At 44.7% G+C, this 22999-nt stretch overlaps 12 protein-coding genes across 12 annotated transcripts; 8 read left to right on the top strand and 4 right to left on the bottom strand.

Annotated features, from left to right (window-relative positions):
* Positions 1-199: 199 nt before the first annotated feature.
* On the top strand, positions 200-955 carry VTP01DRAFT_5345 (uncharacterized protein; the record flags this gene model as incomplete). The annotated part of the gene is made up of 2 exons (XM_069384127.1): positions 200-413; positions 651-955. The coding sequence occupies 2 exons, from the start codon at positions 200-202 to the stop codon at positions 953-955; spliced, it is 519 nt and encodes a 172-aa protein (XP_069235578.1).
* Positions 956-1517: 562 nt separating this feature from the next.
* Positions 1518-2851, top strand: VTP01DRAFT_5344 (uncharacterized protein; the record flags this gene model as incomplete). The annotated part of the gene is made up of 8 exons (XM_069384126.1): positions 1518-1543; positions 1606-1701; positions 1760-1788; positions 1846-2120; positions 2192-2305; positions 2376-2442; positions 2505-2563; positions 2624-2851. 8 exons carry the CDS (start codon positions 1518-1520, stop codon positions 2849-2851), a joined length of 894 nt encoding a protein of 297 aa, XP_069235577.1.
* A 408-nt stretch (positions 2852-3259) lies between these two features.
* On the bottom strand, positions 3260-4916 carry VTP01DRAFT_5343 (uncharacterized protein; the record flags this gene model as incomplete). The annotated part of the gene is made up of 6 exons (XM_069384125.1): positions 3260-3569; positions 3629-4227; positions 4296-4368; positions 4437-4583; positions 4652-4756; positions 4822-4916. The coding sequence occupies 6 exons, from the start codon at positions 4914-4916 to the stop codon at positions 3260-3262; spliced, it is 1329 nt and encodes a 442-aa protein (XP_069235576.1).
* A 574-nt stretch (positions 4917-5490) lies between these two features.
* Positions 5491-6931, bottom strand: VTP01DRAFT_5342 (uncharacterized protein; the record flags this gene model as incomplete). Its single annotated transcript, XM_069384124.1, has 8 exons — positions 5491-5517; positions 5578-5677; positions 5748-5769; positions 5830-5973; positions 6039-6471; positions 6544-6660; positions 6727-6836; positions 6892-6931. 8 exons carry the CDS (start codon positions 6929-6931, stop codon positions 5491-5493), a joined length of 993 nt encoding a protein of 330 aa, XP_069235575.1.
* A 117-nt stretch (positions 6932-7048) lies between these two features.
* VTP01DRAFT_5341 (uncharacterized protein) lies at positions 7049-8460 on the top strand (the record flags this gene model as incomplete). Its single annotated transcript, XM_069384123.1, has 8 exons — positions 7049-7264; positions 7331-7399; positions 7464-7670; positions 7734-7940; positions 7991-8087; positions 8143-8191; positions 8250-8378; positions 8433-8460. The coding sequence occupies 8 exons, from the start codon at positions 7049-7051 to the stop codon at positions 8458-8460; spliced, it is 1002 nt and encodes a 333-aa protein (XP_069235574.1).
* An 871-nt stretch (positions 8461-9331) lies between these two features.
* On the bottom strand, positions 9332-10449 carry VTP01DRAFT_5340 (uncharacterized protein; the record flags this gene model as incomplete). Its single annotated transcript, XM_069384122.1, has 2 exons — positions 9332-10248; positions 10350-10449. The coding sequence occupies 2 exons, from the start codon at positions 10447-10449 to the stop codon at positions 9332-9334; spliced, it is 1017 nt and encodes a 338-aa protein (XP_069235573.1).
* A 1409-nt stretch (positions 10450-11858) lies between these two features.
* Positions 11859-15753, top strand: VTP01DRAFT_5339 (uncharacterized protein; the record flags this gene model as incomplete). The annotated part of the gene is made up of 19 exons (XM_069384120.1): positions 11859-12012; positions 12065-12156; positions 12211-12242; positions 12319-12449; positions 12502-12519; positions 12585-12651; positions 12706-12799; positions 12869-13012; positions 13065-13209; positions 13256-13420; positions 13484-13600; positions 13662-13923; positions 14079-14324; positions 14385-14483; positions 14540-14678; positions 14739-14801; positions 15170-15313; positions 15387-15566; positions 15640-15753. The coding sequence occupies 19 exons, from the start codon at positions 11859-11861 to the stop codon at positions 15751-15753; spliced, it is 2406 nt and encodes an 801-aa protein (XP_069235572.1).
* A 10-nt stretch (positions 15754-15763) lies between these two features.
* VTP01DRAFT_5338 (uncharacterized protein) lies at positions 15764-16208 on the bottom strand (the record flags this gene model as incomplete). The annotated part of the gene is made up of 4 exons (XM_069384119.1): positions 15764-15894; positions 15968-16030; positions 16094-16119; positions 16186-16208. 4 exons carry the CDS (start codon positions 16206-16208, stop codon positions 15764-15766), a joined length of 243 nt encoding a protein of 80 aa, XP_069235571.1.
* Positions 16209-16406: 198 nt separating this feature from the next.
* VTP01DRAFT_5337 (uncharacterized protein) lies at positions 16407-16954 on the top strand (the record flags this gene model as incomplete). Its single annotated transcript, XM_069384118.1, has 4 exons — positions 16407-16492; positions 16558-16565; positions 16631-16744; positions 16788-16954. 4 exons carry the CDS (start codon positions 16407-16409, stop codon positions 16952-16954), a joined length of 375 nt encoding a protein of 124 aa, XP_069235570.1.
* Positions 16955-17060: 106 nt separating this feature from the next.
* VTP01DRAFT_5336 (uncharacterized protein) lies at positions 17061-18060 on the top strand (the record flags this gene model as incomplete). The annotated part of the gene is made up of 2 exons (XM_069384117.1): positions 17061-17838; positions 17891-18060. The coding sequence occupies 2 exons, from the start codon at positions 17061-17063 to the stop codon at positions 18058-18060; spliced, it is 948 nt and encodes a 315-aa protein (XP_069235569.1).
* Positions 18061-18245: 185 nt separating this feature from the next.
* Positions 18246-19757, top strand: VTP01DRAFT_5335 (uncharacterized protein; the record flags this gene model as incomplete). The annotated part of the gene is made up of 6 exons (XM_069384116.1): positions 18246-18615; positions 18719-18819; positions 18876-19016; positions 19079-19176; positions 19263-19390; positions 19474-19757. 6 exons carry the CDS (start codon positions 18246-18248, stop codon positions 19755-19757), a joined length of 1122 nt encoding a protein of 373 aa, XP_069235568.1.
* A 1237-nt stretch (positions 19758-20994) lies between these two features.
* VTP01DRAFT_5334 (uncharacterized protein) lies at positions 20995-22905 on the top strand (the record flags this gene model as incomplete). The annotated part of the gene is made up of 7 exons (XM_069384115.1): positions 20995-21404; positions 21471-21653; positions 21724-21956; positions 22026-22199; positions 22263-22349; positions 22417-22506; positions 22568-22905. 7 exons carry the CDS (start codon positions 20995-20997, stop codon positions 22903-22905), a joined length of 1515 nt encoding a protein of 504 aa, XP_069235567.1.
* Positions 22906-22999: the final 94 nt, after the last annotated feature.

Genomic DNA, 22999 nt, shown 5'->3' with positions numbered 1-22999 from the left:
GACGTTTTGAACTGTTTGATCTTGTAGACCTGTAGTATTTTAAATACTATCAATTCATATTTTTGGGAATCGACTTGTCTTTTAAATCCTCCTTAAGATGCTAATGACAAATTCACTGTTGAAAGGCTGAGATAAATAACGGCCTGTATCGTCATCTCTTTTTGCTCGCTCCCGAACTACTGGTATGATACCTCGAAAAATGCTTTGGTGGAGATGGAGCCTTATTGAATCTCGATATCTCAAAATATTCGAAAACAGCGCCTGCCACGAGGAGTTCTGGTTTTGCATTGCAATTCCTTTGATCCGCATATGTCACCAGGTTTCTCCCGCCAAAGTTATCGAATCCTTACTGCCGTGGGCAGCGTTTGATGAAATCTCTGTGCGTGCTCGGCTCGAGTTCTCGATTTTGGGTAGTCGACCCTACTGCCTCCCTGAGACCACCCGGAGACATCGATAATGAGGATTTGATGCCTCGAGGATTGCGTGAAGAGGCTGAAGAGGAACAGACAGCTACGTAAGTCAACATCAAAGACAGATGTCGAATGAACGAGCAGGAAGAGCTTATGAAAACTCATCCAGTTTGGGAATCTGTTTCTGGAACATCGCTGGCCGATCCTACGCGACCTTTTGGATAAGCCTTTGACCTTCAGTCCTGGCAATTATCACGAAGCTTTCACCCCTATTGACATCCTTGCTGGCGGGACTAGACAAAAAATATCGCGTGTCCCGGGGCAAAGCCTTCATCCAGCACGAAGAGAAACTGGTATGGAAGAAGCAAGGCTGGAGCACAAAACAGGAACTAGCTACCATGAAGAGCAATTCCTGCGAGAAAAGAATCGCCTGCTCGCATTGGCAACGCGCCCACGTTGCATATCATAGACGACCCATCAGCGCAACAACAGGGCTGCAACAAGAGGAACCTGTGTTCCTCAAAATGATGGAAGAGAACCTGTAACCTGTTCTTTTCTCATTGTTTTCAAAAAATTATAATAATATTCTTTGTATCAACAATTAAGCGCATCCTTTTCGCCATGAAAAAGTGTTGTCAATTGCTATTATCGACGCAGGATATGTTTTCCAATCTTTCTTCATGTAGTGTATCTGACAAGAGGGACGGACAGACCAAATTAACGAGACCCAAATAATAAGTGTTCTCTATTCACATTTAGAGAAGCGTGACCGTATGCATAGTTAGATATAAATACTATAAGACGCGCTAGTGTACATGAGCCTGAAGCGATAGCATGGAAAAGTAGTTGGAATCGCTGATTTGAAATGAGGATATGGACTATATTAATAATCAACAGGGCGGTGATTGCATAAATGACGGGAAGAGCTTATTATCGGACTATGCATTGCTAAATGTCAAGTTTAGAAACCTGACGCGTCAGCAACCATCAAATATAGCAACTTTGTCAACGTCAGCTTTTTACAGTTTGGATGTTTGACGCGAGTTATAAAAGCTTAAAATCCATGGACTTGAATAGTAATTACTCAGATATTTGGCTTGACAGAAAATGGCTCTTGGTAGAACTGCAAAGCTGTAAGCTGGGACATCGGACGATAATGTGTCCCAAACCCTGCTGATCAAATTATTCTTTTAAGCAACACTGGCGCTGAAATCCCGCTCCTTGGCATTGGCACATATCTAAGCAAAGAAAACGATGCCTACAAAGCAGTCTTGGCAGCTCTCAAGGCGGGGCAAGTGGTATATACTGACAATATCCACCTGCACAGTTGTTTAATCGAGCCCTTGCAGATATCGACACATTGACACCGCGTATGCCTGTAAGCACAATTGTCTGCGTAGAGAATCAGTCTAACTCACACCATTTATCCTCACAGACCAGAATGAAAAGGAGGTTGGTCAGGCTATTCGAGACAGCGGCGTGCCTCGGGAAGAAATCTTTGTCACCACCAAGCTTTGGAACACATTCCATCGACCAGAACTGGTTGCCAAAGGAGTGCAAGAGTCTCTAGACAATCTCAACATTGGATACATCGACCTTCTTCTCATGCACTGGTCGGTCGCTTTCCAACCATCATCGGATATTATTCCTAAAGGCGATGATGGCGAGCCGGTAGTTGATACTTCTGTTGATTTCACCGAAACGTACGCGGTAAGCAGCTGCCACTATACTAGAAAGCTCCAATCTAGTTTATGCTGATGGTCTCCCGCATCGAACATCAGGCCATGGAAAAGCTCGTTGGTGATAAAGTCCGTGCTATCGGTGTCAGCAACTTTGGTCTCAAGAATCTTGACAAATTGCTCAAAACCGCAAAGATTGTCCCGGCTGTGAATCAGGTAATGTATGCAAACTGTTATCATCTCTGTCTCTTTCGAGAATTGGACTGAACTCTTTTCTCCCTAAAAGGTTGAGGCACATCCACATTTTCCTCAATATGAGTTGTTGAACTATTGCAACAAGCATAATATTCACCGTAAGTAACTACACCGTATTGTTACTGTCTTGTAGCCAGATTCTCAAGCATTATTGGTATAGTAACTGCGTGGGGTCCTCTCGGACTGGCTGGTGCTCCCTTGGTAAAAGACGACAAAGTGGTAAGTAACTGCAAAAAGCATGGATTTTAGCTTTGTATTTAAAGTTGATTGCTCTTGCAGGTCGAGATCGCAAACAAGTACAACAAGACTCCTGCTCAGGTCCTACTTTCCTGGGGTATCCAAAGAGGAACGTCGGTCATCCCGAAGTCGGTTACAGAATCTCGCATCATTGAAAACTTTCAGGATTTCATCCTTGAAGATGAGGATAAGAAGACTTTGGATACTCTCAAATCGAACCCTGAACGTCTGATTTACCCATGGAAAAAGATTCCTGGACTCTATGATTAAAGTCTTTTGAAAATAAACATCGCAATATAGAAACTGCTCTCGAATTTTTTCAAGGCTAAACGATATGCAAATCAACGTTTGTTAGGGGCAAAAATTCGAACTGATAGGACAAAAAGTGAGGAACATCAATAGATTGGGGAGGGGGAGCATTCGCAACGAAGAGAGGTAGAGGGAAAGCTAAAAGACATGGATAGATAGATACTGATGGAACAAAAATGATACAGATATGAGGGAAGAGGGTGGGGAACAAGGAAGACACTTTGATAACAATGGGACAAATCAGAGGTAAAAAGAAAAGAAAGGAAAAGATACTAAAGCGATACAAACAATAAAGACATAGACTGCAATAAAAGGAGACAATGTAGTAGAGTTCGTCGATCGTAAACGAGAAAAGGGTAAGGGGAGCCGTTACTGAGCGTACACCTGGTTCAAATGCCAAGCAGCGGTGCTGGTTGCCTTCTTGTCCAGCAAAGAGCGCGCTGCAAGAAGCGACTCTTCGCTAGGTATGGCGCCGTTCAGCGGGTTGCCCACGACAGACTCGAGCTGGGACAGCGGTACGTGAGGAGACGAAACGCTGGCAAGCTTTGCATGAGGCGAAAGAGTGTATCCGATACTGCTCTCACGTGCTGCTGGTTGTTGTAGGGCGATTGCTGGAGGGAGCATACTGTACGACATGGCATGTTGGTTAGCGAGCGATGGTGTTTGATACATCGGTGATCTATATGGACGATTAGCACGCCAAATAATTTCTAACATAGTATACCAAGTGTGATGTACCTGGGCAAGTTGCTAAGCGCAGGCAACGCAGGTGGAGGCAGCTGATGGACAGCTGACAACAATGCCTGCTGTTGTTGCTGTTGTTGTTGCTGAAGCAGACGGTCATTTTGCGAGCGTCCCCAAGATAGTCGTACACGAGAACTTCCAATCTGAAAGCCATTCATTTGTTGAATAGCCATCTCTGCTGATTGCCGTGTAGCGAATTGAACAAATCCACAGCCCTTTCCGGGAGGTATTTTTACTTGGGTAACTTCGCCGAATGGACTGAAGTAATGCCGCAGCTCGTCTTCACGGATAGGCGAGGATAATCCACCGACAAACACCGTCGTATTCGTAGGGTCGACAAAGTTGATAGGCGATTGCAGCGGCGACTTTGTAGGTGGAGATGCTACGCTGGAATGCATGCGGCTCTTGGGAGTCGCAACTGATACACGGATAGGGCGCGAACCGAAGCAGAATCCTTGCATTTCTACAAGTGCTCGCTGCTGGTCATTGATGTCCGTGAAACGGACAAAGCCGTAGCCGCGAGTAAGTCCGGTGCGAGGATCGGTCATGATTTTTGCTGATTTACAGGAGCGATAGCGTGTCTGGAATACAGTCTTTACAGGTGATTCGAGATATTAGTAATCTTACGCAATATCTGTGAACGTTAAATCGATTATAATACCAGAAGGCTGAGCTCTGTAATATCAGGACCAAGATCCCCAACAAATATCGAGTACTCTGGTTGCCTATCTTCCCTGTAGTTAAATGTGTTAGTGAGAGGGGAATTCACGCAACGGCAATCAGTTGATAAATGGGCACATACCGTCTGTCGATAAGACCTCCACCAGAAGCCCAGTTGAGCTTGAAGAGTTTGTGTGTGTTTGGTATGAGCGTACCATTAAAAGTCGTTAAAGCCCTCTGAGCATTAGCGGCCGAGCCAAAGTCAACAAACGCATAGCCTGCGCTCGCGCTACAAGGAAATAAATTTTTGTCAGGAACCAAAAACCTTATTTACATGCAATATTAGAGTGTTTTTACCCAGTGACTTTGTCTCGAATGACTTTGACCATGACTTTCTCGTTCAAATTGAACCAAAGCTGTCGAAGGTAGTGCTCATCCATCCATGGCTCCAGTTCACCCATCCTAACAACGCATGGACCTGTTGAGCTGACTAAATACCGTAAAGGACCGTAAAAGTGTTACACTACCACAACGTCGTTTTCTGTACTTCAGGGAACATTAATGAAGTAGAAGACGATGCTGATGGAATGGTTTGCTGAACCAGATCGAACGGGAATGCCATGGCAGTAACGGAACAAAGTTCAGCAACCAAACAGACGGTTGAAAAGTTTGCGAAACAAAAAAGTTGACAAGATTTCTGGGTTTCAATAACTTCAGGGCGCGCGTTGTGTGCCCTTGTAGTGGCAAACGCGACAAAAAGCGCACATATTATCATCGACCAATCCGAGATTCGGCGCAAGATTAGCTGCAGTTCGTGAAAGGATCTAGCTATGGAATATCTGTAGCTACATCCACCAGAAACAACCAGATCTCTTTAGGAAGGCGATCGAAAATCGATGCGGACAAAGTGACGAGCTTCAAGTGACGTTATTTCAACTTCTCGAATTTTCTCCTACCAATATTTCCGATTCACAAAGGAAAATGATGTAGTAGTCCTTTGTAGTCGAGAGCAAAATCAGCCACTTGGAACTAACATGCATACACCCAAATTTTATATGGCCGTGAGCTATTCTACATTGAATTGGCAACCTGCCTAGAGATAAAATTTGCCGAAAAAACTGAATGTACAATACTGAATTATTTCTTGCTCCTTTGATTTTATTATTATTATTTACCAACGACAATAATGCACTATGTCAAGCTAGACCTGCTTCCAACATTGCCTGGTGATATTTATAAGCGAAAAGAAAGAATAGCAACGAAGATCGTCAGTGTCTACTTGCCTTTTTGAGCTCTATACCCAGCCTGGCAGGAGAGGGAGTAACAATGACTCCAGCTTTCTGCAATGCATCGATCTTATCCTGGGCACCACCTTGGCCCCCGCTGCAATGAAAATGCATTCGATATCCGTCTCACACTTGATGTCATACATTTTTGCAGATATTTCTTTTACCTTACAATTGCACCAGCGTGACCTAGGAACAATGAACCCGTGAGCATAAGCAGCAAAGTTTTTTACGATAAAGAACTCTTACCCATTCTGCGGCCAGGCGGTGCTGTCAATCCAGCAATGAAAGAAACGACCGGTTTGGGCTGGTTTCTAGACATATTATATTGCTTCAAGAACTCGGCAGCTTCTTCCTCTGCACTGCCGCCGATTTCTCCAATCATTACAATCCCTATTTTGACATGAGGAAACGTACAGTGTAGACTGCATTGTATCTGTATCATGGGATATTGGTACCTTTAGTCTCATCATCCTCCAGAAATACCTTTAGGCAATCGATAAAGTTGGTGCCATTCAAGGGGTCACCACCTATACCGACGCACAGGGTCTGACCCAAGCCGACTTCGGTTGTCTGGTTCACAGCCTCGTATGTCAAGGTACCAGATCGGGAAACTATACCAACTTTACCGCGCTTGTGGATATGACCAGGCATAATGCCGATTTTGCATTGCCCAGGAGCGATGATGCCGGGACAGTTGGGACCCACCAGACGCGATTTCGATTGGGATATCAAAGCTTGCTTTACGCGCACCATATCATGCTGCGGGATGCCTTCTGTGATTGCCACAATAAGCGGTACTTCATTTTCTACGGCTTCCATGATAGCTGCCGCCGCGCCTGGAGGTGGGACATAGATCACAGACGCGTCTGGTTGCGTTTGCTCCACAGCCTATCCACGCGCGAAATACCGTTGGTACAGGAATGTACTTTAGCGATATATCTTGATATCCATTTCTTTTACCTCGCGTACGCTGCCAAAGACCGGAAGGCCCAAATGTGTCTGACCAGCCTTTTTCGGAGATACACCGCCAACCATGCGTGTACCATACTCAATAGCTTGCTCCGAATGGAACGTTCCCTTCAACGCAGTCTGTATTATTGACTGGAAAGAGCCGGTGCAAATCCATAACACTTTTGAACGTGCCTGTTTCCCAGTGAAACCTTGGCATATCACCTTGGTGTTCTTGTTGATTTTGAGATTTTTGACCGTAGACTCGTAACCAGCGGTGCTCAGCAGACGGCGACCCGCGGTTGCTGACACTTTCAATTCAACATTCCTGAAATGACTCTACCAGCTTAGCAAGCCTACCCAAAGTGGCAGAACGAGAGAGTGTGTTAAAAAGAGTCATAGAGAATAATAAAGAAAAAGCAGAGAGAGGGAGAGAAAACGCAAGCAGGTTGCGGCGGAGAGAAACTGTCCTGCTGACAGCAGGCTCTCTTGCTTTTTGCCCCATTTTTCATGCGCGATGAGTCTGGGCACAGAATACTCGGCTGTCATCTTTAGCAAAGACCTGCCCCAATCGTCATTTCTCGCTGAATCTTCTATGCCCTTGACAGCGAGTAGATTCAAGAATGCACCAAAGACACTCTTTGACGAACTTATGGACGGCAACCTGAATGATCTAAAGATCGCCAGCGACCAAGTCTCGGAAAATGACGAGGCAAAGCAAAGCGATGCCGAGGTAGGCTGGTTCCTTGCATTTATCTGGAGAGCGAGTTTGGGTGAATATGATGCTAAAGTGACAAAGTCTCAAAGATCCAAGGAACATGATATGGATAATGCTGGATCGATGGACCGTATTCTGAAAGATACCGAAGTAAGCGCTGCAATTTTGAAATCTGGCTACCTCGTTCGTCCTAAACCACTAGAAAATAATCAAGGAATCATGGAAGAGGATCGTCCGGCGACTTCGAGAGGAGAATACGATACTCTTGCGAAACCTGAAATCATCACACAGAGACCTTGTCGAATGTCGGTGCGAAAAGTCATTGTTGAAAACAAAACTCCAGGAACAAATTGACAGAGCACAAGAGGCTGCCAAGAATTCCAATCATAATACAAAGAAGATATCAAAAGTCAATTACGAGGTTCGCAATGCGTACAATTAGTCAACCAACGTACGGAAAAATTTATCGTTGCATGCACAACAGGACAAAGCAGCCCAAACACATACCAGCGTCCCGGCTGTAGATACGAAAACGAAAACAAATACGAATGTTTTACTTGAAAAAGAATGCGAACAAAACGAAAAAGAAGTAGAGATACTCGAAGAACGACTAAGATTACTATCAACACGGCGGAAACAATTATCAGAAGAAATCGACATTATGGAAGAACAAGTTGCAGCAATGCAGATTGTAAGGCACTGCCCATTCGACCAAAGATCTGTACAGTAATACATTTCTAGATCAAGAGCGAACCAGCAGCGCCGTCGTCCATTTCTTACAAAGAGGAAGACTATCGGGAGCTATACCTTGAAGAACGGAGGAAACGATTAGATCTCAGTAAGGATTCCAGTAGTATCCTGATAGAAACCAACCATTTATTGATGTTTTACAGTGTTTCAGAAACGATACCTGTTGCTAGTTAACAACAGCCTAGAAGCAGGGCAAGTAGCATTGTTTACAGCCTTGACAACAAGTGGGCTAAACGAACCTGTGATCTAGTGAACGGAAAGCTATGAATGTTCTCAGCAGTATAGGTCTCGAGCCAAGAGCCTCTACCAGCAGACAGAAATCTCTGATATCAAGAGCCCGAATATGCTTTTACGCCGTAGTTGCATTACATCGATTCCAGTAAGTATTTCAACGCTATCGTGTTTCCCATTTTAATATATGCGTTTTATACAGAAATCCACCAAAAAGACACACCAAGTGATGAAATTGCATAAATTTGTACAGATACCAACCCATGCATGCGACTCTTGGAATCAGTTCTTTTCTGATTCGTGGTAATTGATCATCAGATGATCATGTAGTTTGTTCTTGTTACTGCAACAAGATTTGTTGATGTTACTTGTCCTCATTCCGCCGCCAGCAGGCTGGCCCTGACCGACCATCCGGACTTCCTGCTCCTGTTTTTAGGGATCCATCCATAAGAGCTCAAGTTTCCCAGGATATTGTAAATATTTATGGCTTATGTTCTATTTTTTGAGATGTTGGGTTGGTGAAGTATGCAAAGGGTGCTGGGGATGTTGGGTGGTAGTTCAGATTTGGCACTCTCAGGTAGGGTGGCGCCGGTCCGAGAATGGCTCACGTAAACCATACCCCGTTGACAACGGGTTTTTTTTTGCGGCTGTTGGCATCGGCGGAGCGGCTGACGAGTAATAGTGTGCACGAGTATTAAAGTTCTGTTGTGCCACATTTGGTTGTCATGTTGACAAGCGGGAACGACACGCAAAAGGGCATTCCGAGGCCACGCTGCGACTGCCAAAGCGGCCCCCGACCCCCATTTTCTGATTATGGTTTGGCGGCGCGTGTGGGAACAGAGTCAATTGGTGCCTTGAAATGTTCAAATGACCTTGGCTCCATGAGCCGCTGTTCTTTCTTCGGTAACGACACGATTTAAAGGAATGCAAACTGGGAATAAATTTATTGTAGTTTCCTGTACCAACCATCTTGTCCTTACATAAGGCAAAGCTACTACGTTAATAGATAATTGCTACGGGAAATATCTCATGTGATAGGTATCGAGTATATCATTAAATGCAAATTATTTCCGTTTTGGATATTTTTTGTTGTGTGTGTTTCTACCAGCCGTGAAAGCTTTCCTGCCATCCTGGATCTGATGGAGCATTTCCCGGAGGTCGGCATCGTTGCAGAGGTTGTAATGATCGTTTGAGCATGCTAGATGAGGTTTTATGGTACAGCGCTTTTTGTTGGATGTGCTCCCAGAGAATGTTGCGGCACATGCTTTCCGACAATTCTTTTCGAAGGAAGTTTTCTCTCGGAGCACTTTTATTGATTATGTGGAGCACGGGCGAAGCACGCGGCTGTGCTACTTCTTCTGGAGTAGCATTGTGTTGCAGCATTGCAGATAAGAGAGAACGCCGAGGTGTAACCGGACGCGGTGGGGTCTTTTCAAAGCAATCGTTTGCATCAAATTCATCATCGTAGTCATCATCATCGTCGTCGTCATCATCGTAATCATCAAGATCGAAGTCGTCATCGTCGTCCTCTTCGTCTTCAAGGAGATCGTCTTCGTAATCGTCTTGTTCGTCGTCGTCGACATCATCATCTGCTCTGTCTGGTGTTGACAAAGTAGGGTCCGCTGGAGTCTGCTGATTGGTTTGTGAAAGGTCTGGAGTCTGCCAAGTTTGTCGATGCACATCGTCATGCGACCGTTTAGATCTAGTAATGGCAATCCCACAGGCGTCCTCGTTGTCGAGCTTATGTTGTTCAACAGGTTTTTGCTGGTGTGACCATGCGCTGTGGCCAGGTGATAGGGAGCAGATAAACCGCTTAATTGAAGACGAGGTCGAGGAGCTGCAGCTGGTAGTCGATGAGGAGGGCGAAAGTGGAATGTACGAAAAATAGTCAGAAGTAGTAGTAGCTGATGTCCTCGATGCTAATGATTGGTGCTGCTGCTTTTCATGGTACCAAAGTCGCCACGACATGTTTTCAAGCCGTTCCCCGTTTTCTAAGTGTGCCTTGCACTTTGTGAACACTGAAAGAATGTTAAATTGAGGAATTGAACAGAACAAAGAAATTACACATGTACAAAAGTCTAGGTAAAAGAGAAAGAGAAAGACTGGAAGATGCACTTACCGCTCCACATGGCCCGCAGGTCCTCAACATCGACTTCCTGAATTCTGTGGATGGACTGCGTTGACAAAGAGAGCATGGGCTGCTCAAAAATATGGGTCATTTTATTCCGGCCGTTTAGTCGCTACGAAAAGAGGGGAGAAAGGAGAGGAAGCAAAGAAAGATGAAGATCGGGGCCATCTGGAGAACAGCGACGTAAAAAAATACAAATCTACTTTCGGCATGTGACCCATCCGTTTCGGTTGTTGAGCGAGGGACGGGGGACCCGTTAGGTCATTTGAATGTCTTTGCGTCCCTCCCAAACGTTGTCAGTCATGATTACAGATGGAAACCTTATCAATAAAAAGAAAAAACACGCGGGCGGCTTTAAACGTGTGGAAAAAGCATCTGACCCATATCTGCCCGTTGGTTCTGTGCGTGATATTAGACAGCCGGTCACCTCCCCACTCTAATTTTGATTAAGCTTCTTGTTCTACTTTGAAACTTGTGATTGAAGCTAAAAAAATATCCTAGACTTGATTTTATAGGGATAACATGCGAGCCGCTCACCGATCTGCATGCTATGCATTGAAAATCTCAACAAAGTGCTGCGCTTCCCCTGTTTCCCACCACCAAGCGCTGTTCATATGTTGTTCGGCCACTCAAATACAATCAATCCTGCTCTCAACATCAGATGTTTAATTATTTGGTATTACACAGATTCCTTAGCATATTCTCCTACTTGGCCGTTAGTGCCCTATTGGGCATCGTTCCAATCTTCGTACAAGAGTAGATATGTGCTCGTGTGCTACCTTCAGTCAGCAGAAAAATGTTACTTTATACTTCTACACACTCTCTTGATATTCCACTGTTGATTCTGCTTCTCTATAAAGTAAGATGCACATGCCTTATGATCGGGTACAATCGCTAGCGCTATAAAATTTCAATACTTTGCAATGAAAAATAATATTATGGCAAACAGGCACGTAAATCTCTCCTCTCCCTTGCTGTTACTGTGAAAGATTCCTAGATAACAGTGTAATAGTCTTTGATAATAGTAATCTAGAAGGTATGCATTTTCCTTTTATCTTCCTTTACGTAAAAGGCTTCAACCTCGGAATAAAGCTCTAAACAAAGCAAACAATGCATTTAGCCGTTGTAACTCTACTCGGCTCGATGAATGGTTGCGTTCATATGCATCTGTATTTATCCTTTTGCATTCAGGTGGCCAAAAGTATATCGTCCACTAGAAACAAAGATTTCACCGAGTCAGCGTGTGTTACAAGCGCCAAATGGTCAAATGAACAATTGCTCGCAGATATGCCTTTGCGAAATTGACCCCCAGACATCAATTACCGTCAAGTTCGGACTGGACTGCAAGGCCACGAAGCACCCCGCAGGTTGGGAAACGGGGAAACTCGTTGGCTTTCCAGAAAAGAGGAAGAGAACGCCTGTGTTCTTCAGTTTCAGTCTTACCAGGCTTTCTATTATACAACAATTTTGAGCTGCTTGCGTTAACATTATTCTAATTTCATGCAACGATCGCTCGGTGCACAGTTCGTAATCCCTCCGCAATCGCCTTCCGCGATCCCGATCGTCGCTCCTTCCGAGTCGCCTTCAAGCAACGGTACTGCCGGCGGCGATCAGTCTGCAAGCAAATCTACCAGCAGCAAGACGCCATCCAAAGGTTGCTTTGAGTCACCACTTTACTTTTCCCATTGCGCTTATGACATCTCTAGGCAAAACGAACACAAAACGACTGTGTCGCAACGTCATTATTCACGGCTTTTGCAAGTTTGAAGACAAGGGCTGTGAATTCAACCATGACGTGGTGCGTGTCTTGCATTTTTTTCGCAATGGATAGTCTAACAATACCTGAGTACAGAACAAACCGTCGCCTCAAGGCAGCCCGGAAGTGTAAGCAGTTTTGATAAACATGCTTGATCTCCATACGAGACAAGTAGCCAAACTTCTCCCCCTTTATTTCACTTAGAAGCACCAGGTTTCGAACACAATCTAGTACCGGCCGCTCTCTCTTGAGCATGCCATCATCTGTCTCGGCTGACAGCATCAATGCACCCGTATTTGTGCCTAGATCAGCTACGCTGCAGCCTGCGTCTACAGGTAATTACGAGCAGTTTAAATATTACATGAAAAATACTCACAATGGGTGTAGAAGATGAGACAAACGAAGGTTTGATTTACAGCATATTAAGAAGTTTCGGATGTGCCAATATAACGCTTGCTGTGCTTGTTTAGCAGCGGCTACAGAGAATGTGGATCAGTCCCAGCAACAGCAGCCGTCGCAAGAGGAACATACAATAGAGTACGTTGTAATCGGCCAAAATCAATAGTCGATTGAACTCAACTGTTTCCAAAGAGATGCCGCGACGCAGGGAGGAAATTTGGCGAACAATTACATTGGAGATACACAGAATTTGGCAGCGTTGACAAACAGCTTTTCACAATTCAGTGTATCCGGAGAGGCAAGCTTAGGATATTTGAAATGTCAATGGAGTGTGTTGTAACATTGAATGCTGCAGCAGGGTCCTTCGACCGTAGGTCCGTCGTTACATGCGCAAGCCCCTCAGTCTCCGTCACACATGTTGGCCAGTATGGGCATGATACCTCATGGTCAAATTGATCCCTATTATTACATGAATGCGCCGGTATTTCATAGGCAGCCTGTAAGTATATCTTGGAAGCTGCATCCTTTTATCTTAGCTGACATTTTCTTAGCTCCAATATCACCTGTACACGAACCCTTTGCCTCATGTCTCAAAGCTGCTTCCCCACCAACGCAGTATCCAGTCATTCTTTATTTCAGATGAGCTGCGTGAGGAGCTAACTCAAAAGAATGAGATGACGCTCATGACTGCGCCTGGTAAGTTTCGATATTGCCGCAGTTTACAAACCGCTAACCAAGTTAGCAGCTCGCGAACTGGGCCTTCCTGAGGAGGTTCATGTGTACCATTCATTGTATCCCCTGGATGAGCCAATGGGTCAACCAGGGCAGTTTTTTGGTCATCCTTCGTGGGTTTACAAGGCTGTATCTAGCGTGGATGGAAAAACTTACACTCTCCTACGCATCGAAGGTAACGAGTCCATTATTGATTGGTACATATATTCCCAAAGATGCTAACCGATATCTCATTTAGGTTTTCGTCTTGTAAACGAGCTCGCAATGTCCGCAGTGGAGAGTTGGCGGCGCATTCGGCATTGCGGCGTAGTATCGATCCATGAAGCGTTTACTACGCGTGCCTTTGGAGATTCATGTAAGATGGTTGTGATTTTCTCTCTTTGAACATGCCTTCTTAACGGAAAGATCTATGCCAGCCTTGATTTTTGTATACGATTATTTCCCTTGCTCCACAACCTTGAATCATACATACTTTACTCCTCAAGGCCAAGCTGCTCTACATGCACGAATGAAATCAATGGGTTCCAATTCTGTGTTGATACCGGAAACAACGTTGTGGAGCTACATAACTCAGATTACATCCGCACTGAAAACTATACATGGATCTGGATTGGCAGCTCGGAATATTGATCTTTCTAAAATCATCATCACCGGCAAACATAGGCATGTTGAGAAAATGTAAGGCAAGACAGATAGAGTATTCATTAACAACCTCTTGTAGAGTAAGGTTGAATTTCCCTGCCGTTTTTGATGTGCTTCAATTTGATGTTGGAGGCAACGTTGCAAGGCATCAGGCAAGTTGTACAAGATATCCGAATTTCGCTGCTATGTAGTAACTCTTTAGGACAGCAAGAAGATTTGCTTGCGTTTGGCAAGATTATATTAGCTCTTGCCTGCAACTCGACCCAGTCTTTTCACAATCTACCGCAATCCTTTGAATTCATGTCTCGCTATTATTCCCCAGATCTTAAAAACGTAGTTTTATATCTCCTCAGCCAGCCCATGCCCACCAAAACGATCGATGAAGTGGTGACACTTATTGGCCCGCGGATACTCCATGAAATCAACAGCAGCCATTCGTAAGTTCTATATGCAAGTACGTCATTGAAAGATACGATACTCATACAATGCCGTCATAGATATAACGATGCGTTAGAAAGCGAGCTTAGCCGAGAACTAGAAAATGGACGTCTTGTTCGATTAATGGCCAAAATGGGCTTTATAAACGAGAGACCAGAGTAAGTGGCATGTGGATTGTATGATATGGAGAAACGTGCTGCTGACTGGATACTAGATTTGATATGGATCCCAGCTGGTCTGAAACTGGTGATAGGTATATAATCAAACTATTCCGAGATTATGTATTCCATCAAGTGGATGAAAACGGTGTGCCGGTTGTAAACATGGTCCATGTCCTGACATGTTTGAATAAGGTATTTTTAACTAGATGTCAGACACATCTGTCTTAATTATTCATATTCCTTTTTCTCTAGTTGGACGCAGGCGTCGATGAAAAAATAATGCTAATGTCTAGGGATGAGCAGTCGTGCCTCATCGTCAGTTACAAAGAAGTCAAAAACTGTATTATATCTGCATTTAGAGATTTGACTTCAGGAAGAAAATAATAAAACAGTGCCTTAAAAAAGAAGAATGCTGGTTCTCCTAGATAGAAGTTTACACTCGATTGAGGAACGAGTATTTGGAAAGAAAAGCTTTCGAGTGGCTCTTTTTTGACCCTTTTGGTCTGTGCTTGAAGAAGCTCAAGAAGTGGCTTGGGGGCTCAGAGGACTCAAAATTTTTCTCTCATCTGAACCGAAAGGAATCTTCCTCTTTTCGTTTCTACACGTCAAAGTACAATCGTAAGTCTCGACGCACGCATTGGCCGGCATCTCGCATCAGTTGACACCGAAACCATGGAAACTAGATCATGAGCGCCGATTTGGTCTGGACTTTGGTTAAGAACAACAACAGCTTCCTCGTTAAGCGCCCCGGCGTTCAGTTCTCTGCTGAGAAGGGCAACTTGATGAACTTGCACAGCTACAAGTACTCCGGTCTTGCCAACGCCAAGGTATATTATACATGACAGGATGTAAATACGCAGGAGATCTTGAGAATTGATGATGATTGTGAAAAATCTGTAGACCGTCGACATCCGTGCTGACGGTGCCCGTGGTGTTCGTGTCACCACTAAGAAGGTCAAGAAGGCCAACTTGCCCAGCAAGGTCAACAACGTCACCGTCATCAGCCGCTCCCGCCGTGGTACCGCTAAGGCTGTTGCCAACTTGGTTGCTCGCTCCAAGTACCGTCCCGACCTTCGTGAGGTACGATTTACGAAATTTTTTTATGGCCGGCTAATTTGCGCAGGATCGTTAATACATCGATGTATATGTATAGGCTGCTCTTGCCCGTGCTTCTGCCGTCATCACCTCCCAACAGCCCAAGAAGGAGAAGACCCGTCCTGCTGGCAAGGGTCTCCGTGCCCAGAAAGCTGCTGCCAAGCAAGCTTAAGGGAGATGCTTTATTGTTCGCTTGCGGGGAATAAATCCTTTGTTTCTAGCAAAGAAGAAGAAAAAGAGGACAATGTCAACAGTGAGCGCGCTTGTGCAAGTGATTGCGTACTGCCGAGCACAGCGGCGTGGCAGATCTTGACTGGAAACCGCAGATTGAGACTTCATATATGCTGTGCTACCAACTTCTTCTAGGTATCACGGTTGGAACTAACCTCGCAAGTTGTTACAGTCGTCAGAGAGTTTGTCGATACGATCCAGTAATTCCTGCGCATGACCTATAAGCAGCTGCATCAATATCCAAACGTGATTGATTTGTAAAGTCTTTTCTTTTCGTTAACCTGTCAACTTGGCAATCCTCACAGCACTGGGGTAGCAGTGGGGAACGTAAGTTTGCATAAGAATTCCTCCATTTTCCCATGGATTCCCATACCTCGTGTCAAAGTTTAGATCCATTGGCGTGAGAAGAAGGGAAAGGCAAGCAATTTGCACTGATGGGAAAAAATCCTCTTTCGACTGCATGCGCATGACTGAATGTTTGCTTTCGTCATCCATAGCATACGCGTATACATATAAAAAGAACTCTAAGGGGGGGATTTGTAGCAAAAGCTACACACACAGCTTCCTTTCCTCTTTGCGCTTTGGAACTAAAAGATGTCCTTTATTACATTTATCAAAGCCAACCCAGCCCTTGCTCCTCTCTTTGTGGTTGCCGGTGCAGGATGCGCTGCTGCTGTGTCGTAAGTCTCTTTATGAAAACGAGAATAGTTTGACTGGGGGAACTAAATATTCGGTTCCTCTGCAGATATCCTAGTACGTTTAGATGACTCCTTTTTAGATGTGCCTAACAGATTGATTGACGACTCTCGTCTTTGCAGTGTACCTTCTTAGGACACATCCGGAAATCCTCATTGACCGCAAGAACAACCCTGAACCATGGAACCGTGTCCAGCAACACCAAAACATCAAGGTAAGAAAGTTGCAAAAGCATTGTAAAGCGATGGCATATGTTTAACCATGCACTCGCCCCGTTAGTTTTTGAATGTAAAGCCAGAGTTTTACGCGGCTCGCAAGGACATGAAACCACCAACTTACTAAATGAGTTGAATTTCCCTTTAATACTTTCGACCCAAGTCACCACACGTGTGTGCATATGCAATGATATATCCATTCAATGCTCCCCCAACAAGTCACCTCAATAAACGCACTTCGTCTACAACACGTCAATGTGATGCTACAATTATGTTGTAAAAAAATCCCGACTCTGTGAGCGGTCAAACAGTTGCTTTTACTTTCCCCCAACTTTGCATGTTGAGACCTTTTCGTTCACGGATACCACACGTATTTACCGGATACCAACATCTGCGCATAAAATGGGCGCGTGTAGTTACTTTCCAGGATGACATGGTCTGCTTGCGAGCTGCTGTTGCCGGATCTTATCCATACTCGCCCAAGAAGCTGGTTCACACGCAAACTCAAGAAGAGGCCATGCCTAAAGAGCTTCGAAGAGAGATACTAGCGACAAGGCCGCGACCAATGCGAGAAGAGCTTACACAAGAGTCCACAGTTACGAGGGAAATGCTTGAAAAATGCGACATTGCGCCGTACAAGCATCGGGAAGCAAAGTCGATGGGAGACACGTTTGCATACAGATTGGTGCGTTTCTTGCGGCTATTTCCTGACACGTACTTTGGGAAGAACCACTACATGCGCGTGGTAATGCTCGAAACAATAGCAGCAGTGCCTGGCATGGTGGGCGCTGCAGTCAGGCATATGCGATCACTCCGCAGCATGGAATCAGACGGCGGTTGGATTGTGCACCTTTTACACGAGGCTGAAAACGAACGAATGCATTTGATGATCTTTATTAAATTTCTGCAGCCTGGTCTCTTGAATCGTTTGGTGATGTTGACAGCGCAAGGTATCTTTCTTGGAGCCTACACGGTGTTCTACTTGGCCTCTCCAAAGACGGCACATAGATTCGCTGGATATTTGGAAGAAGAAGCCATACAATCATATACACATTTTCTCCAAGATCTGGATAACGGCGTTGTCAAGGATTGCCCAGCACCTCAGATGGCCATTGGTAAGCTTGCCGCCCAGTATGTTTAAATATTTATCGCTAAATTCTTGAATAGATTATTATAACCTTGAACCTCACAGCACCGTACGAGACGTCGTCTTGGCTGTGCGCATGGATGAAGCAGTTCACAGAGATACTAATCACTTTCTATCGGATCGTGTAGCCATAGGCAAGGAGAACCTGCTCGATATAGCCAAAGAGACCGATAACAATGCTGATAAATAAAGCTATGTACTTGCTCCCCAAGAAAAAATGGAAGAAAGAATAAGGAAGAAGAAAGGGAAAGAAGAGAAAAGTGGAAGGCAGTAGCAGTAGATTATTAGCATAGCAATATTCATGCGTGAGAAGCTATGGTGTGCCCAAAAATCATATCCGAATGTCCAACGCCCCCAGCTGCCTTTCTTGCCACGATGACACGAAAGGAACCCAAACCAAAGTCCAAAGAAAAACGAAAACGCAGTGCATCTCCAAGCGACAGCAAGGATGCAATGCTAGAGGACCTGTGCAAGTTCCCACTTTATACGACCATTGCAGATCTCAGGGCTGGCAATGTGTTCTTTGGACCATCGTACGTCCGAGGAATGCCCAACAAAAAGTGCATCGACATGTTCGAGACGGCCAGAGTCAAGGCCGTGGAGGAGACGCAGCGAGATCACAGAGTGGGCAACGACGAAGCCAAGACTGGCATAAAGCGAGTCCAGATCGGCGCGTACATCATTGATACTTGGTATTTAGCCCCGTATCCAGAGGAGTACAGTCATCTAGAGACGCTCTACGTATGTGAGTATTGTCTCAAATATATGAAAAGTGCATTTATCGATAAAAGGCACAAGGCAAGTGAAAGCCCCCATGCATGAAAGTGTTCTTGATTGTCTGATGGTAGCGGCGGTGCAGGCAAAGTGTCCGCTGAGACATCCTCCAGGAGATGAGATTTACCGCGATGGTCCGATATCCGTATTTGAAGTAGATGGGCGGAAGAACAAGGTATACAATTTGGAGCAGACGTTACGCATACAGGCTCCTAACCTGATGGCATGTAGATCTATTGTCAAAACCTTTGTTTACTTGCCAAAATGTTTTTGGATCACAAAACATTGTACTACGATGTGGAACCGTTCCTGTTTTACATCTTGACAGAAGTAGATGAGACAGGCTGCCACTTTGTCGGTTACTTTTCAAAGGTACGTATGTAGCAGAGCGCGTGACATTGCTACAGCGAGCTGATTCAAACTGTTCTGGATAGGAAAAGAAATCCAAGCTCAATTACAATCTGTCGTGCATCATGACCTTACCTTGCTACCAGCGCAAAGGATATGGGCAATTCCTCATTGATTTTAGCAAGTGGCTCATCTATAGCTTTGGGGATTTTACGCTAAATCTTCTAACAATGCGGCAATTATTCCTTGTTTAGGTTATACTTTATCCAGAGAAGAGAATAAGGTCGGCACTCCTGAGCGGCCACTATCCGAGCTTGGATTACTAAGCTATCGTAAATACTGGACCCGAACCGTGGTCAATTGCTTGCGTGATCGAACGCAACCTGTCAGCATTGATGGTAAGGTTTGAATTTGAATCTTTTACCCGGAACTATTGGGATCAGATCAGAAACGTGACTAAAAGACAACAACAAACTAACAGAACTAAGCCGCACCACATGCATGACCGTCCAAGATATTTCTTATACGCTCGCGGTAAATAGCATGCTGCAGCGAGATTCTAAAACGGGAGAATATCGGATCGTGCTTCCAGGCGGCAACCGACATGAATCACAAAGTCGGCGGCTATGCGAACGCCAGCAGGTAGAGGTGAACCCGAAATTACTTGTTTGGGTACCGTTCATGACGGCCGCGCTCAGAAAGAAGAGTGCCGGTAACTACAACAGTTGCAACCTCGATGACATGGATTGGATACCAGAGCAGTAGCATTTCAATATACGAGCAATGTATTCCCCCATCCTTCCTTATTCCAATTTTTGGATTATGTCGCTTTTGTTCACTTAAACAAATACATATCTTTTGATCGAATCGATGCAAAGGTGCTTTAGCTACTCCAGAGCAGAAAAAGATGCGAGACAGACATTGGAGATGTTACAAATACAGCATTTACTTTCATTACCAAAATTTATTGGCAGTGCCAAGGATATTGATATATCTCAAGTGTGGAGGAGCTTCTGACTAGTTGGGATCGCTTCTCTGATTCTTACCACCATTGCTTGCACGAAAATGGAAAAAAGGTATGAACTGAAAAGAATAAACGGCGGTGGAGAAACCGATGCCGTCTTTGGTAAACAGCCAGAATGATCGCAAACATGTTAAACGATGGGTAACCTGTTGTTGGAAACATTCGTTTATTTGCACTCTAGTTTAGCAATGATTATATGATACGCGCTTAGGATGTTCTGCTATTGTCAAATTGCCACGTTTTAAGGGGTTAGCGAACCCCCACAATGTTGATCTGATGGCAGGTAATAGCAGATCTGAAGAGAGAGTATATCCTTGTACATATGAATGATCAACGGGCCTTGATTTATCCGAACAAAAATGATGCATGCACCGTAGGAGTTGGTTCCAAGGATAAAACCATGTACATCGATAGCGAGCTAAATTGTATGCAACCGGATTTCGCAATCCCGCTTAATCGCTGATGACCGAGAGCGGCAGGCCGCCACATCGAACAACGCGACTGCAGATTTAACATCTAAATAAGGGGTAAAAGTTTAGACGTCGTACAGGCGACATTCTTGGTCGTAGAGGCGTAGTCCCTGAATCGTAAGAATCGTGCACTGATGACTATTCCCTCTGCCCATGTGCCATAAATCAAAAGTATGGAAAGCGGATCAAAACATACGTAGGCATGTTGCTTGATGCCGAGCAGCGCTGCTATTGTTTCCTCAAGTCCGCGGGGTTATTTCGACACCGACGTTGCTTCTCCAGGCTCTTGGTTGCGAGTTTTGCGTTTGTGTAGCTTCAGAACTAGATTTGGAACGGTTGATCTCGCAATCCCGCGTTAATGTTTTCCCTTGTCTTGATTACAAACCTTGAGCCCTTTCAAGTTAACACGGCTCATCGGATATAAATATGATTGCGATAACATCAAGAAATCACAGAAAAGACTTTACATCTTTTTTTTTCTCACGCATACCACATCTTCTATTACATTATGGCAAACCACAACAATCCATCACAAATAACGATTGCATCATCTCAGATCAAAGATATGGACGAAGGCGATATCAAAAAGGAATCATACGTCGTCCAGGATACCCAAGAAGAAGAAAAAGATCAGGAAATCGCACCACACATATTAGAATCAGCACCTTTCCCAACGCTCGGCTCATCGGTGGATCAAGTAGCGCGCATACTTTCGAGAAGCACGCATGCGAGTTCAAAGCGACAATCGATGGCTGATCTGGAAGAAGGCTCTCCTCCGTCAGCGCCGGTCGCTGCATGGGAACAGCCATGGCCGACCGAGGGAATCAAAAATCCCGGCTGGTTAGTCGTCCTATCCACGTTTCTGGTCAACTTTGTCGTCTTTGGAAACACATTCTCGTGGGGTATCTTTCAACGCTTGTAAGTTGCTGTGTGGGAACACCATTTTTCGTGAAGGAAAGACTCAGTGAGATTGGATTTTTGAAGATATTTGGATGAAGTCTACAAAGGACAGACGGACCAAATGCGGATATCGTTCGTTGGAACAATTGCAAACTCTCTTTTGCTATCTGTAGGCGTATTTCTTACACCTTTCATAGCGAAATTTGGGTTTCGTCCTGTGATGTGTGTTGGAGTGATTCTGTCTCCGGTTGCGCAAATCCTTGCCAGGTAAGGAACTGAAGTGTTACGAGCTGCCTCAATGAATGGGAAGAAAAAGTAACACGAGGAACTTTGGCAGCTTTGCGAACCAACTCTGGCAGCTGTACCTGACTCAAGGAATGCTTTTCGGTATCGGCGCTGCCTTTTGCTTCGCTCCTTCTGTTACATTGCCCTCTCAATGGTTCTACAAACGACGCGGTTTAGCTACCGGAATTGCAGTATCAGGCTCAGGAATAGGAGGGGTGGCATTAAGTCCGCTCACGCAGCATTTGATCGCAACGATGGGATATAGAAATGCATTGCGGGTGCTAGGTAATGACCATTGATCTGAAATGGATCTGCATTGCTTCGGAGTTGGTAACCATCCTTCCACATGTTCAGGATGCATGGAGTTTGGTATCCTGGCAATAGCAGTGCTGCTCGCAAGATCACGCTGGAGACCACCACCAACGGAAAAGACAGGCTTTGGCCTTGATGCTCTCATTGATCCATCTATGCGCACATGGAAGTTTTTACTTTTAATAATTTTTGCATTTTTTGTACCGTTTGGATACGGTAAGCAGTAGGAAAAACGATCTGATATATACGCATATGACTAAAACATAACGTGCCTTCTAGTCGCACCATTCTTTCTCACACCTTCTTACGCTGCATACATTGGCGTAGACGCTTCAAAAGCATCCAGTCTCATATCCATAATGTCAGGTACTCTACAAGGAGAATTCATTTCGAAATTGCGATATTCGTGATCTTTAACGCAGACTCTTGATAGGAATGAACTCGATCTGCCGTATATGTCTAGGGTTTCTAGCTGACAAGACCGGTAGATTGAACACAATGTTTGCATGTACATTCCTTGCAGGTAAGCGTACATGTTTAAGGAATAATACAACTTGGACTGATTCCTTTTTGTTGGCACACAGGCTTTTTCAGCATGGTCGTTTGGCAATTTTCATCCAATTATGGAACTTTCGTAGCTTACTGTGTTCTGTACGGCCTGACAGGCGGCGGCTTTGTATCCTTATTTCCAGTGGTCACTATTGAAGTTGTTGGACTGAAGCATATCCAACGCGGGCTCAGTCTATGCTACTTTACTTGTATGTTTGGCAATCTGGTCGGATCGCCTATCGTCGGTTTACTTCAAACCACTTTTGGCTGGACGGCAGCTATTCAGTTCGCAGGCGCACCCACGATAGCCGCTGCATTGGTTATGCTTGTTTTGCGATTCGTTATAAACAGAAATATCTTCGCCATTGTTTAGAGACATCCGACAGCGGTTACGCTGATACCATTTAAATATTGTATTATTTATACATACACATTATTGTGTTTCTGCACCGTACTTTGTAGCGAAA

Source organism: Rhizomucor pusillus, assembly GCF_041956525.1.
Source record: "Rhizomucor pusillus strain CBS 183.67 unplaced genomic scaffold VTP01scaffold_21, whole genome shotgun sequence".
NCBI classification, from domain to species: Eukaryota; Fungi; Mucoromycota; class Mucoromycetes; order Mucorales; family Lichtheimiaceae; genus Rhizomucor; species Rhizomucor pusillus.
The sequence above is the reverse complement of the archived record's forward strand: the minus strand, read 5'-3'. Positions and strand labels throughout refer to the sequence as shown.